The sequence below is a fragment of the Macroventuria anomochaeta genome (genome assembly GCF_010093625.1).
Source record: "Macroventuria anomochaeta strain CBS 525.71 unplaced genomic scaffold BU25scaffold_9, whole genome shotgun sequence".
In the NCBI taxonomy this organism is placed as follows: Eukaryota; Fungi; Ascomycota; class Dothideomycetes; order Pleosporales; family Didymellaceae; genus Macroventuria; species Macroventuria anomochaeta.
Window position 1 is genome coordinate 151,499 of NW_022985370.1, and position 13,900 is coordinate 165,398.

Sequence of the window (13,900 nt, forward strand, 5' to 3'; positions counted from 1 at the left end):
TTGATACAGAAGTATCCGAGAGCAACGCGAGAAGTGGCTGCACACGAGAACAGCTATCGTGGCCACTCCCTTTTACCCTCTGCAAGGCATACCGTAAGCCTCAACGATCATCACAGGTCTCGGCAATGCCCGTGCCTTGCTCCCGATCGACAACGTTGAGCTACTGATGCCATAGAGGATGATCCTGAGCAACACTGAGCTATCTAATATTAGCAATCCACAGATGTGCGTACTCTTCCAGAAGACATCTCTTGCTTTACTAATTTGCTGCATAGTCGGTTGCGGGTATTCCAAGCGAGTCGACCAAGGTATGAGCGGATCACAACGTGAAGGATGACGACCAGCCGTGCGTCCAACAAATCTAACGTTTGCTTCCGTTTTCTGGTAGCTTCGTCTATCGGGCAGCGTTGATCTGTTAGTGGTTCTTTATTGACGTCGTTCAATTTGCGTACAGCTGGTTTCCGTCTGTTACCGAGCAATGCCCTTCCACTCGATTGATATCGCGATTAGGGTCGGTCGTCGATATGAGCGACCGGCTGACTGCCTCGCTCGTTATCGTAACGTCTACAGTGATCATCTCTTACACTCACATGACATAGAAAACTGCTCATATGCGCCTGCGTCCGATTCGAGAACAGTCGAGCCGAGCGATTTCGATATGGACAGGGCCCAGTGCCTTGCAGGCGGGTTACCCGCCAGCCACAACACCACGTGCCTATCGATTCCTACCCTGTTGTGCCCTTGCAGACCGCTGTACGACTATGCAGTGCCGAGGAGGTTACGGCGTGGTTCGCTTAGGCATGTCAAGGACATCCAAGAAAATGGCTTTGTGGCATCTTGAGAAATAACCATCAACAGCAGATATCGCAACACAACAATGATTTGATCAGAACATGATTGACAGCAGAAGCATCGAAGATGCGCCGAAATCAGCAATGGCTCAATGGAATAAGAACGCCACGGTCCGAATGCGGGGATCGAAACAGCGTGACGCGAAAGTGTGGGGAAGGCGTTCACAGTAAATTGCAAGGGGTGCATTGACCCGAGTGAGTTCGGATGTATGTAATTTTTGGGCCACTCAGGATTTTGCTGAGCCTTACCAAAGTGTAAGACTGGTTGCCGCTGCCCCACAGCCTAAGCCGATCCTTGAGTGATAATGGCTTGGGCGCAAAGCATGACACCGCCGGTAGACCAATCTCGCCGCCTATACGACTGCATCACCAGAGTAATATCTCCTTGCGGACGTCCTAAGAAAGCAAGCTCCTCCTTCATACCGTTCAAATACAATTTCGTGGCCCGTAACTGTCCCTGCTATCAAACCATGCCTTCTGGTCTTTGCTTCACATTGACTTCTTTCATCACGCAATGACGCCTACATCTCACAACCTCTTCCTCATCTTGGAACTCTTTGTAGTTCTAGCGGGCTGTATAAGCCTCGACTACAGCGGCGAAGCGCTTACGACACGGTATTGGGATTGTTGCAAGCCATCTTGCGGATGGAAGGGCAAAGCATCGGTGAACAACCCAGTGGGCTCCTGCACAGCGGACGAGAAACCGATCAGTCTTGATGCTGGAACCGGATGTAAAGGCGGTACTGCGTTCGCCTGTTCCAAACAGCAACCTTGGGCCATCAATGACACTCTCTCGTACGGGTTTGCTGGCGTCTATCTCACCCAAGAAATCGTAGGCGGCGCAACCGAGGATGCTTGGTGTTGCGCATGTTACCAACTGGATTTCACTAGTGAACCACTGAGAGGAAAAAGCATGATCGTGCAAGCATCGAACACTGCCTACGACATCAACACAGCAAACCGGTTCACATTAGCGGTATGGTCACTGATCGACGTCATAATAGCAAACATTGATCGTTTTGCAGATACCAGGTGGGAACACAACTTCGGTGGATGGCTGCGCGACACAATATGGCATATCTCAATCCGTATTTGGTCAAGACCGTCAAGGCGTCGCCACAAAAGACGACTGCCAGAATCTTCCAGAGTCTTTACGATCCGCCTGTCAATGGCGTTTCGATTGGCTAGAAGACGCCTCATATCCCAGGTACGCATTTATGCTTCCTCACACTGCCATGTATCTGATGTTCCACAGCGCAAACTTCAAACGAGTTGTCTGCCCAAGCGAGATTACAGCAAAGACGGGCTGTGTCCGCAATGATGACAGTACTTTTGCTGAACAGACGTCCGGGAACGCAACACAAGCGAAACCCTCGTTAGCACACATGACGCGGGCAACACTCGGCGTGGCCGTTTCTGCCGCCGGCTTAGCAGCTTTGCTCACGATATGACCTTGACGATCCTGCACCCCAGTCTCTCCGGACCGCGTACGATCAACCACGTTTTGTACCCCTGCATTCCGCATATTGCAACCAGGTCTCGACTGTCACCTGTTGAAACGCATGCCCCATTTGTCAATCACAACCGCCTTCATACCCGACGTTGGTACGAATGCCTTCTAAAGTGTGATCTTTTCAGATGCTGGCAATTTCCAGAACTTCAAAACTTAGGACCTCTCATTGTCGAGAACATACAAAAATGTGCAACTAGGCAGAGCACGAAGCTTTTGGTACTCACTGTAAACTTGTAATCAACGATGGGCTACGGATCTTTTTACGATTCGCTTCTTCACGAACTACCACATCCATCACTACTGACACATCATCTATTCTCACCTAATCTTAGCATGACATACTATCTTCACCAATTTCGGCTACTTAGAATTGCCAGCCAAGCAACGTCGAGATCGTGCTGGTCAGCCACCTCTGCCCACTTTATCCATATCAACCGCGGGGCGAATAGATTGCATGACTACGCGAGCCGGATCTAATATATACAAGGGAAAGTACACCCGACACATCGACTCCATTTGCTTGTTCATACCGAAGCAGCTATCGATTCGAGTCATCAGTTAAGGTCAGAATGGTACTCAGCGTCCACTAAGCTTTGTAGACTGCGGAGGACATGCCTCCCTCGCAATAATCATGAGCCAACAAGTACTTCGTGCGCAACTCCAGCTATATAGCACAGAAACATGCTTAGTATTTTCTGTTGTGTTGCTCTCAAAGTGACAAGCCCTGTGTAGGAGTAGTATCGAAGGACTAACCTTCCGCAAGGAGAACGCTTACCATATGGTCCTTCAACTCCAAAACGAGCAGCTGCAAACATTCTGTCTGTATGGCTCGCCCTCTGCGAAGTGAGTGTGTTGCAAGATAGTCCCTCAACGCTGTTCTGTGAAACTCAGCTCTTCGTGAGACACCCTTTCTGTATCTTTACTTCTGCTCTCATTGTACATGACAATCGGCAAGAACGGCAAGACCTTGCCCATCCACGTGAGCACCTGACTTTTACCCCAGATTCTGCTATTCGGCAGCCGCCCGGTAGCTTCGAAGGTGTGGGCGATCAGTGCGGGAAGCCGGACCTCAGTGCCGGTTCGGCACATGTTGCGACCAGGACGAGGGTGACAAGGGCACCGATCAGCATCATGGAGCGCGCCGTGCCTACACTGCGACCGGAGTAGGCCGTTGAGAAGTACCAAACGGTTGACAGAATGCGAAGTGTTGAGGTACGCAGCGCGTATCGGTTTGCATGTGTTGAGGCGACACGAACGCAAAGGGCGGGGAGATACACTCAAGGCAGCATGTATAAGAGTAGTTTTGCATCTCGCAGTGATGAACACATTGTCTGGGTATTCTACTCAACGACGCGAACTCGAATACGGCCATATCTCCTCCATGTCCCCGAAATCAAACTCCTCGCCGTCCAATGCACTTCGCATTCGCACCTGGTTGAGCGGCTGGATCTCGCTCAATGGCTCCACACTTCCGAATGGCTCGCTCGGTCTCAGTGTCGGACTACTCCCCTTCGCTTTCAATACCGAGCTATCCCACTGCTTCGACTCCCTGTTCGCTGAGCCGATAAGCGTGGGCGCGCTGCCAATGCTGGTTACTGTCTCCCGGACATTACCCTTCTCGATTGTGTCGGCGCTATCATACCGGTCTGTACTGGAGCGGCGGGAGCGCGAGAAGTATGCGCTTAGTTTCCTACTTTTTTGGTTTGAGTGTGAGAGGGTGGTGAAGGTACCCGATAGTGGTCTCCCGGGGCGTTGCTTAGATTGCTCTGGAGTCGCTAAACTGGACGAGAAGTCGTCGATGCAAGGTAGGAGTTTACGCATCATGGGATTCTTGTGTACTTTTTTGTGCGTTTTATTGGTTAGGCTCGATCGCTTTCGCAGCGGGATTGGGCGCTCTTTACGGTCTGTGGGTGCTGCCTTGGTGCCCTTGAAGTTGAATACCCAGCGTGTGACGAGGCCGCGCAGAATGGGGATATTGGCGACGATGATAGCAACGTTATTTTCGATGTGATTGATGCAGTAGTCGATTGGGTAGGTCCAGTCGGGAACATATAGGGTGTAAAGGCGGTCGCGGTAGGAGAGGTAGATTTTGGCGGCGCCGATGCCTGTCACTGCCAGACTGCATGCGAAGACTGTCAAGACGACGAGCCTTGACCGCAAGCGCGCGCTCATCATTCTCCGGACGATGATGAAGGGTATAGGTAGAATAAGAAGGTCGGTGAGTAGGTTGGCGCAGGTGACCCAGATCAGCAACTCGCCCATTCGATGTCGGCCCATGCAGTGGAGGTTCCCAAATGTTCGTGGCTTCCAGGTGTTACCGGTTTGCGGTGGACAGGTGAAAATGTAGAGAAACCACGGTATTAGTGAGCTGCCGATGGCGAAGGCCAAAATGCAGTAGAGTACTTTCTTCAGCCATGTAATGATGGATCCAGCGCGAAGAAGGAGCAAGATGATCGAAGCTTTGACGAGTGGTAGGATCGGGATGTTAAGGAGGTTGAATGCCAGTTGCACCTACGATCTGGTCAGCTTGTTGGTGCCTGTAGGTTTTGACAAACATACCGCATAGAATTCATCGTAGTTTGGCTCAATCTCGTTCGGATCCACATCCCAAATGTGAATGCCGATGTGCCACATCTTGACATCTGAATTTGTTTAGTGACTGAGTGCGTCTCGTTCATCGAGTACTAACGTTTGTGTGAGGGCCCGATGAGCGCGATGGACAAAACTGTAGGCAGGATGATGAGCCAGTCATCTGTCATTGTCAGCATCGTAACTCAACGCAAATGTGCAGTACGTACCCCAGCTCAATCTCAAGTTCAACTTTCGCCGTGTATAGATCCTCAGCGCTACGAAAACCGCTGCCAGCGCAGGCGTGCCATATATCACTCCCAAGCAGGTAAGCTGGAGTGGATATGTAGGCATCTTGACGACTTGGAGGTGGGCTGCAGCAGACTCGCCATCCCCACCGCGTGGCCGTGAGGGTGAGCTTTCTGATATAAAGATGGCAGCCACCTACCCTTGCCATGTACCCTGGGCGCGGCGCGATAGTCTTCCAGGCAAGGCGCTCCCCGCAATTGTTCATTTACAGTGTCCGAACCGATTATAGTGAAACGGACCTCCCATTCGCTACGGAGGGTGATCATCCGGGATCGCCACACATGGACCTTTAGTTAGTCACCACTTTCGAACGACTTTCGTCGTGGACTGATCCTTGATTTTCGTCCAATGCGATTTTGGCTGGATATTGTCGCTGACTTCGAGTCATTCCAAGCGTTGCCACGAAATAAGCAAGTACTTGCCTACGCTGCAAACCCATAAATAAGTGTTTGAGAGTGCGCCCTTGCGCAACGTTGCACTCCAACTGTAAAGCATTCTGACAGCGTCGTTCGATGTGGCTGCTGGAGTAAAAGTGTCATTGTGTCGTGCAAATCTGCTATATTCTGCAAGGCGCGCTATCATTGGAGACTGGTCATGTCGGAATTTAACCTGGATCACACTTCGTTCTGGTTCATATGCGAATAGCCGATCCCTGCGCCGTGACCGATCAGGCGCCGCTTAATTTGTTCCTCGCTGAACTACAAACTCGACTTGTCTGCATGGTGAGCACTCAATTAACTCTACAGGCAGCGTTGACGAGCGTGGTCACTTTGGTCGAAGCGGACCAGTTCTGGTACATTATTTCTCACGGCAGCATGCCGTCGGCCACGACAGTCGCATCCTGGTCTCCTGTGGAGATTCTAGGGACTTGACTTTGCCCAACAAATGCTGTGTCAGCACCTCAAGTTTCGAAAGTGCCGGCGTTGGGTTGTGGATGTGTGATGCTGCCGCTGCCAGTGCGGCGGGTTCATTACGGGTTATCCACAAGTGGTGGTTTCAGTGTGTAGTACCACCGCTGTACGTACCAAGGCCGCTTTCCACAATGCCTTGTATGCAGGTCCATCTCCCATAACGGTCTGGACGGCGGGTGACGCGGAGAGGGTATTGCGTCCATGACGAATCGTGCACCGTCCCGGCTGTAAATGTGGAGGTCTTGAATGCTGTCAACATCAGGCCATAAAACATCTTCGAAGTAACAGAAATGAACGCCAGACCGTGCAGTGATCGTGGTCTGACGTAGAATCATGTCAGAGGATAGTTGCGACAATGTGGTTGATGGAAAGAACAGCCCTGCCTCACAAAACGCACTAGCGCAAGAGTACCTAGCTGAACTTGGGAAAGGTACATCACAGTGTCGAAGCAGTCGCACTCACGACTTTGTCGTCGTTCTTCCTCAGTCTCGTCGTTCTACGTGGTTACTGTATCGTTGATCATGATGACCAACGCACGCCTTGCGGGGGTGTCATGTCGCAATCCGTACCCAGCTTGTTATACTTTAGATACCCTCCAAGCCATCGATTATACCTCTCATATCCAGCAACTTTCGAACGACCAGGGCTTCAATGTCTTTTGCTTAAATTGGAGATCCAGACGTTCTACGGTCCATCGTTGCGCCAGCGATCCGGTTTATTCTAAGCATTCAACCTGATGAAAGAAAGATGTTTTCGAGCAAGAGCTGTACCATCCAGCAGACACGTCTCGTGCGACTCCAGCATAAAAGCAACAATGAGTAGGGCCACCGATGGCCTTCAGGTCCATTCAACAACGTTCAACATTCATGGTTCCGTTTAGACGATGAAAGATAGATCGATGTTGGAGTCCGCCCCAAGTTATCTATTACCGGAATCCCCGAAACCCAGCATCGTCAGTCGGTGCTCGAGATGGCTGAAAGGAGTTATCGGGTTGGAGAAGAGGCCACCGACCCCAACAGAGATTGTAGGAACGAAGGACAATCATCGGTTTGTCGGCAGCCCCATCCTGCAAAGAGACTGGTTCAAGCGACTCAGAGCGATTCGTCGGAGAGAAAGCCGATCGGAACAAGCCTTGGCACGCGATAAACCTCCTCATTCGTGGATCAACCTTTACTAAGCTGCCCCTCTATACGTGGGGGAGGCTGAAGCTTTACGTGGGGCAGCGTTGGAACATCGACGATGATGGCATAGCAGTTTGAGATTTAAGATAAATCTTCAACAACGAAGCACTTGCCTTCGTGACAGCTACCGGCGCGGTTACTCTGGAGCCTAGGCGCGAACATTTGCACCGAAAATCGTCGATGTTACATCTTTCGGCAATTGTAAGCTTTTCGTTGACGCGCTGGTGACGATACAAAAAGGTACCCGACAGCAACGGCATACTAAAGCCCTCGCCGCCTGTAGAACCCGCCCAATCAGGCATAATGTACAGGGAGCTATAACGGCTGGGACGACCTAACGTCGTTCGCTTTCCCATCTGACATCACTACCGGAAATCAGTGGCCCGATACTATGGAGCATGAGGAAGGAGCGATTCAAATACGCCCAGCTGCCCCTCTGGAACTGCTCCTCTCTTGATTAACAACAACCGCACATTTTCTTCACACTTCTCATATACCCAATTCAACCGCACATTCATCAAAATGCCTTACCCAGAGACAACCGACGCTTTCGCCGTCAACGATATCAAGAACTGGAGCACCTTCAAGCGCCAGGAGGTACGTTGCACGATCATCGATTCCTGCGGCAATTGCTGACAGAACAACAGCTTCCCCTCAAGAAGTTCGAGGACTACGATGTCGATATCGCCGTTGACGCCTGCGGTGTCTGCGCTTCAGATGTTCACACCATCACAGGTGGATGGGGAGAGGATATTCCCCTTCCCCTCTGCGTAGGACATGAGGTCATTGGCCGCGTTGTCAAGGTCGGATCCAAGGTCACCAAGCACAAGGTCGGCGACCGTGTCGGTTCTGGTGCCCAGATCGGCGCGGATCTTACTTGCGACCAGTGCAAGGCCGACCAGGAGAACTACTGCCCCAACCAGGTCGATGCCTATGGTGCTAAGCACCCCGATGGCACTGTCGCCCAGGGAGGTTACTCTTCTCACGTCCGTGTCCATGAGTACTTCGTCTTCCAGATCCCTGAGAACCTTGAGACACACATCGCCGCACCCATGCTGTGCGCTGGTATCACCACATTCTCTCCCCTCAAGAGGTTAGGTGCTGGCCCCGGCAAGAAGGTCGGTATCATCGGTCTTGGTGGCCTGGGTCACTTTGGTGTCCTCTGGTCTGTCGCTCTCGGCGCTGAGACCACTGTCATCTCGCACACTGCCAGCAAGAAGGAGGATGCGCTCAAGATGGGCGCCAAGGACTTCATCGTCACCAACGAGAAGGGCTGGGCCGACAAGCATAAGTTCCGCTTCGACTTTGTCATCAACACCGCCGATGCTACCGACAAGTTCGACCTGTCTGAGTACTTCTCGATCCTCAAGGTCAATGGTACTTTCCACATGGTCGGCTTCCCCGACAAGCCGCTCCCCGCCATGCCCGCGCAGACCTTCGCCCCCAACGGCTGCTACATGGGTGCGTCGCACATTGGCAACAGGCCCGAGATGGAGGAGATGCTGCAGATTGCTTCGAAGCAGAACATCAAGGGCTGGATCGAGACAATCGATCTCAGCGAGGAGGGCTGTAAGCAGGCTGTTGAGCGTGTCTACAAGAACGACAACGTCCGCTACAGGTTTACCCTCACCAACTTCGACAAGGTCTTCGGCAAGCGCTCATAGAGTGTTTGTGTAATGAGTTATGATACCGTTCTGGAGCGTCAATGAGTACATAGATACCAAAATAATGCGAATATGAACCATCATCACACGTCTCAAAAAGGGAGGATCGATGCCGTCACTCCCCCGCGAAGCTTGGACCAGCTTTGAACGCGTCACACTAATTCGCGTCTGCCATTCGAGCCCCAACTTGCGCCCTTCAAGCTAGACATCACAAAATTCAAGAAACACTCCAGATCCGCAGCATTTTTTTTTCTTAGCTGAGGCGGTAGCTTCGCACTTATCACGTTCCATTTTCAAACCCTCAAACCACACACCATGCCAACAGTCACCCTCTATCCGCCTTCATCCACAGCCACCCCCCCACTCAAGACCGAGAACCCCCTTCCACCCCTCTTGCACACACCAACCGGCCTCGCCCTCCTCGAAATTCAAGGCACGATCCACTTCCCGCCTCCTTCCGCTACCTCGACCTCATCACGCGTCGGCAAGCTCGTCTTCCCGACCTACAACCCCAATCTCAATGGCGAAGAGGATACAAAGTGGATGAAGAGGGTGTATCTGTATATCGGCGAGAATCAGAGGATGGTTGGGGAGTGTAAAAGGTTGGGGAGGCCGTTTGCTGTTATTAGGAGGAGAGGACAGGACGAAGGTGGAGATGAGGTGATGGAGGGTGGGGAGGAAGGGACGGGAACGGGTGAGGGAGAGGAGTTGGAGATTGTGGAGGTGGTGAGACATAAGATTGTTTTTTCTGGACGGCCGGAGCCGGTTGGTGGGGGGACGGAAGAGAGCTGAGAGGGCGAAGGGGACGGCACAAAACGAAGCGCAGAAGTAACAAGCAGGCCGTTCACATTGCGGATCCGACAAGACTGTGTGGTTTTTAGAACGACACGCTCATCGCGACGACGACATCAAAATCGGACGAGGGTCTAAGCAAAGAGGGGTTCTTGGAAACAGGCGCAGACGATGCATTCGATCAAACAGTGGCATCTACGTCATACTCGACATCCGTCCGAATCACATACTTCGCGCCCTCAACCACACCGGTACCCTCATGCAGCAGCGCGCCCGCCGCCTCACCGTGCGGGAACACAGCCACGCTGCCCATGATCGGTTTCACAGGATACGCGTTGATAACGCCCTCCTTCACACTGGGGATGAAGAACGTCGTCTCGCCACCGCGGAAGTCGTCGTTGAGGTAGATCAGGAACGTGAACAGACTCGACTGGCGGGCATCAGACGGGGAGGAATCATACTGGTACGCATCGGTGACAGGATCGATGCCTGAGGGTGGCCATGCGCCATCTACAATCACGTTAGCAAAATAACACACAGAAACATAGTGAGACTAGAGAACGTTTACCAATATGACACCTATACTCCGCGCCCGGCACATAACGATACACCCTAAACCTCCTGTTAATCCCCCTCACCACCCTACCACCCACAGACTCTGGCACAAACGCCTTCACGCGCGCCCACAGCTTATCGTGGAATGCCTGGTCAACGATCCAGTAGAAGTTGTGCGCGAGAATGCTCGTGTCTTCGCCCTGAGGCCGCATTGGCGCGTCGGGAATGAATTCCATGGTCTCACCTGCTGCGATGATGGACGAACACTCCTCCGGGGATAGCACGTCTTTGATTAGACGCAAGTCGGGTACGATGGGGTGCTTGTAACATTCTGTCTTTGGGCCTTGGCCGAGGAGGACTGAGTCGTCTTGGGATGCAAAGAGGACAGCAGGGTGGAGGTTTGGTGGTTTGCGGAGGGGACCGGGTGTAGTTTCAATGATGCGGAAGTTCTCCTTATTGATGGGTGAGGATGTGAAGATGGATTTGTCTTCGATGCTGCGGCGCAGTTGACGTGTGGGCTCTGTGGCGGGGCGCAGATTCCATGTTCCTTGCAGCGAGATGGGGCCGGAAGTTGCGTCGATGCCGTGAGATGTTGTGTCTGTTGGGCCAGTGACTCGGAGAATGGCGTCCAGGACTCGGACTAGTTCCTCGTTACTGGCGTTCTTGCCTACGACTGTCTGGCTCGGTACTTGTACATGGATTGACAGTCCGGAGATAACGTCCAGTGTGCGTACCCAGCGGCAGAGGGCACCGAGGGTGGGTGTTTCCTTCCTGATGCGCATCTCGGCGAGAAGAATCATAGCATCTGTGTACTTGCCATCTGTGAGTGCCGCAGAAATGCGGGCTGTGAGGTTGCTGTTCTCTGTTTGGAGTCAGTGTTTGAGCCCAAACTTATCAAAGTCTCAACATACCGGCTGCAGCCATTCCTGTGGTGCTCGCCTGGCGGAAGTTGTACACTGCTGCCCTCAGGTCCTTGCACGCCTTGGACTTGATCAAAGCTGGGTGTTCTGTCAAAGATTGAAGTGTTTCCACGGCGATTTCCATCTCTTCTGGTGATATCACTGCATGAATGCTTGGGGCACCGAGAGCAGTTTCCTTTTCATGTGGGGGACTGGGAAGGCTTGCCGTCGCCTGCTTCTTCACGGCATTACTGGAGGGATTGTTGCGCTTCCTCTTCGCCATGATGGGTATCAATTGCAGGCCTCAATGAGGTGGTCCCTGATACCAAACGGTCCTGATTCCCTTGAAGGCCTCTTCCAAACTCTTGTATCGGATACGAGTTAATCTCAAATGGACGTTTTGAATGTGAAATGTCTCGTGAGATCTGTGGAGCGGTGGCGTTTACGATGAAAAGTTTATCGATAAGGGAATCGCACGGTCCAGGTGGACCCTTTTGCTCCCCACATATTGAACTTCTCCTTCAACTATGATCAATGCCATCAGTCGCGAAGATCTCCTCTCTCATCCATCATCTTGAATCTGCTCAAGGGTTGATGGCCTGATGCTGCTGCACACAATCTTTTACGTCGGACACGGGTGACAAGATCTCCAGGAGCCTGCGACAATACCGACACGGGCAAACAGCATTTACCCCAAAGATTCGGCAACCTCAATACTCAGGTCGTCCTTGACTCCATGCATCATAAGCTCTGCCCGTCACCCGTGATACGCTCTTGTTTCGAACAAATCCGTCCAAGCCTTGATTCCACGGCCTTGTGGCCTTGCGCCCAGTTCCTCGCTTAGTACATTGCAATTACTTTAGGCGGCTACCCCGGTCCGTCGGCTCAATGAGCTAAGTCAATGTTGTGTTTCCTCGCAATAATAATGTATAAGAGGAATCTGAGAATTCAAAATGATACACAGCAATTCTACTGATCAGTCAAAGTCCTCTGAGCTACTCCACAAGCAACATGCGTCTTACCAGCGTCAGTAACTTCGCTCTTCTTGCTGGCACAGTCTCTGCTGCAGTGGGGGATTGGCAGCAATGTAGGTTTCGCGCCAAACAAGTTCTTTCCGCCTCTAACATCTGCAAGGTGGCGGAGTGAACTGGAGTGGAGAGACCTCGTGTGCAGCAGGATCTGGCTGCGTGAAGATCAAGTAAGACATCACAAACTCTGTCGATCGAACATCGTGGTCTAACATATTGCAGTGACTACTACTCGCAATGCCAGCCTGGAGCTGCTGTTACAACCCTGATCACTTCAGCCGAGCCCACGGCGACCGCTACAAAGACCAGCGCTGCAGCTGTACCCAGTGCTCCTGCCGCGACTGGCACACCGGCAGGATCTGGACCTGGCACAACGCTTCAGAGTGGCTACTACTGGATTCGCGCCGTGGCAGCACCCAACTTCCACAATTATATGCAGACTAAACCTCTTTACGCAACCGGTGCTGCTCTCCTCGGCGACTACACCACCGCGGGCCAGTTTCAAGTCGTTGACGGCCAACTCGTTCAGCTGGTATCAGCACCTGGTGCGCCTGTGAAGCTTCTCTATGCCGTCGTATCGGAGACGAGGTATATCAACGACAACTCGCTTTCGGTTACATTCTCGACCACGAAGAACACCTATGGCCAGTTTGCCTGGAACGGTGATGGCTTGACATGGACTGTTGCGGGTATCACGAGACCAAATGCTGCGGCTTGGTATGTGTGCACTGGGCAGCAGCTGTACATCAACCTGGGCAACTACTTGTACCAGACGCCGGCTGGGTGTGCGGATCAGACGATTCACTACTACAACGACAAGACGGCGAATGCTTAATGACAGCATAACTCCAAAGTTTGCTAGTACTCAGCAGGTGCATACAATCTTTCGTCCGTCCTGTTACCTTTATAGCATGATCGTTGCTGACAACATCATTGCAATTTGATACTTCACTTTCCGTTCACCTGCACCCCTTGCTTCGGCTAGTATGAACCTGTCTTGGCTGCTCCCACAAATATAACAACGCTGTGCGCGTTCTTCCGCTTCTGCCTCACCATTGCCCGCCTCCCTTTTTCCAGTTTCGCCATGGATACCCCACCGCCAACGACTGACCTTAGCATGCTGTCGATCACAAACACAGCTCATCAGAAACTCTGAAGCCAACGTCACGGATACATTCTTTGTTGAATTCCACCCTTACTATGTTTTCCAGTTGTGCTGCACCAACAGATCATTTCGTACCTGGATTCGACAGATATGCACGATGAAACGATCCTTTGCCTCCGCCTTGCGAGCCGCTACTTCTACAACACCCTCCCAGCACCCGATCATGAGATGCTACTCGAGCTTAAGCAGGCAAAGTTCGCGATAGAGCGTTTCCTGTACGCCTGCAAGTACTGTGTTCACCTACGATATGAGGACAGTTTCGCGGATGCGATGTTGAAAGGCAAGAAGCGCCGGGAAGGCACCGAGCAATTCAAGCGATTTTGCCTGGATTGCGGCTTCGATCCGACACAGACCCAACGATATCAAAAAGGCAATGAGATCATGGTCATCGGGAAACCTTCGATTCTCTGTTTCTGGTGTGACAAAGCGGTACGATAAATCACGAATCTTCCCCCTTGCGCATC

General features: G+C 52.1%; 6 protein-coding genes across 6 annotated transcripts; 4 read left to right on the forward strand and 2 right to left on the reverse strand.

Moving 5' to 3' along the window:
* Positions 1-1,284: 1,284 nt before the first annotated feature.
* On the forward strand, positions 1,285-2,541 carry BU25DRAFT_485475 (glycoside hydrolase family 45 protein). The gene is made up of 3 exons (XM_033711233.1): positions 1,285-1,827; positions 1,877-2,058; positions 2,107-2,541. The coding sequence occupies exons 1-3, from the start codon at positions 1,366-1,368 to the stop codon at positions 2,300-2,302; spliced, it is 840 nt and encodes a 279-aa protein (XP_033563742.1). The 5' UTR covers positions 1,285-1,365; the 3' UTR covers positions 2,303-2,541.
* Positions 2,542-3,695: 1,154 nt separating this feature from the next.
* Positions 3,696-5,286, reverse strand: BU25DRAFT_447024 (uncharacterized protein; the record flags this gene model as incomplete). The annotated part of the gene is made up of 4 exons (XM_033709522.1): positions 3,696-4,875; positions 4,924-5,006; positions 5,054-5,116; positions 5,163-5,286. 4 exons carry the CDS (start codon positions 5,284-5,286, stop codon positions 3,709-3,711), a joined length of 1,437 nt encoding a protein of 478 aa, XP_033563743.1. The 3' UTR covers positions 3,696-3,708.
* A 2,569-nt stretch (positions 5,287-7,855) lies between these two features.
* Positions 7,856-8,997, forward strand: BU25DRAFT_419862 (GroES-like protein; the record flags this gene model as incomplete). The annotated part of the gene is made up of 2 exons (XM_033707966.1): positions 7,856-7,930; positions 7,981-8,997. 2 exons carry the CDS (start codon positions 7,856-7,858, stop codon positions 8,995-8,997), a joined length of 1,092 nt encoding a protein of 363 aa, XP_033563744.1.
* A 200-nt stretch (positions 8,998-9,197) lies between these two features.
* On the forward strand, positions 9,198-10,237 carry BU25DRAFT_408825 (uncharacterized protein). Its single transcript, XM_033705911.1, has one exon. It carries the CDS (start codon positions 9,313-9,315, stop codon positions 9,787-9,789), a length of 477 nt encoding a protein of 158 aa, XP_033563745.1. The 5' UTR covers positions 9,198-9,312; the 3' UTR covers positions 9,790-10,237.
* BU25DRAFT_408826 (prolyl 4-hydroxylase) lies at positions 9,840-11,662 on the reverse strand. The gene is made up of 3 exons (XM_033705912.1): positions 11,256-11,662; positions 10,358-11,206; positions 9,840-10,299 (listed from the first exon to the last, which is right to left on the reverse strand). The coding sequence occupies exons 1-3, from the start codon at positions 11,524-11,526 to the stop codon at positions 9,971-9,973; spliced, it is 1,449 nt and encodes a 482-aa protein (XP_033563746.1). The 5' UTR covers positions 11,527-11,662; the 3' UTR covers positions 9,840-9,970.
* A 97-nt stretch (positions 11,663-11,759) lies between these two features.
* Positions 11,760-13,223, forward strand: BU25DRAFT_489602 (carbohydrate-binding module family 1 protein). The gene is made up of 3 exons (XM_033711432.1): positions 11,760-12,330; positions 12,378-12,441; positions 12,494-13,223. Exons 1-3 carry the CDS (start codon positions 12,255-12,257, stop codon positions 13,104-13,106), a joined length of 753 nt encoding a protein of 250 aa, XP_033563747.1. The 5' UTR covers positions 11,760-12,254; the 3' UTR covers positions 13,107-13,223.
* Positions 13,224-13,900: the final 677 nt, after the last annotated feature.

Coding starts and splice junctions, on each gene's coding strand:
- BU25DRAFT_485475 (XM_033711233.1), top strand. CDS start 1,366: ATGACGCCTACATCTCACAACCTCTTCCTCATCTTGGAACTCTTTGTA. Junction 1,828..1,876: donor CAAACCGGTTCACATTAGCG/GTATGGTCACTG, acceptor ATCGTTTTGCAG/ATACCAGGTGGGAACACAAC. Junction 2,059..2,106: donor GAAGACGCCTCATATCCCAG/GTACGCATTTAT, acceptor GATGTTCCACAG/CGCAAACTTCAAACGAGTTG.
- BU25DRAFT_408825 (XM_033705911.1), top strand. CDS start 9,313: ATGCCAACAGTCACCCTCTATCCGCCTTCATCCACAGCCACCCCCCCA.
- BU25DRAFT_408826 (XM_033705912.1), bottom strand. CDS start 11,526: ATGGCGAAGAGGAAGCGCAACAATCCCTCCAGTAATGCCGTGAAGAAG. Junction 11,207..11,255: donor CACAGGAATGGCTGCAGCCG/GTATGTTGAGAC, acceptor GACTCCAAACAG/AGAACAGCAACCTCACAGCC. Junction 10,300..10,357: donor GGAGTATAGGTGTCATATTG/GTAAACGTTCTC, acceptor ACGTGATTGTAG/ATGGCGCATGGCCACCCTCA.
- BU25DRAFT_489602 (XM_033711432.1), top strand. CDS start 12,255: ATGCGTCTTACCAGCGTCAGTAACTTCGCTCTTCTTGCTGGCACAGTC. Junction 12,331..12,377: donor AGTGGGGGATTGGCAGCAAT/GTAGGTTTCGCG, acceptor AACATCTGCAAG/GTGGCGGAGTGAACTGGAGT. Junction 12,442..12,493: donor TCTGGCTGCGTGAAGATCAA/GTAAGACATCAC, acceptor AACATATTGCAG/TGACTACTACTCGCAATGCC.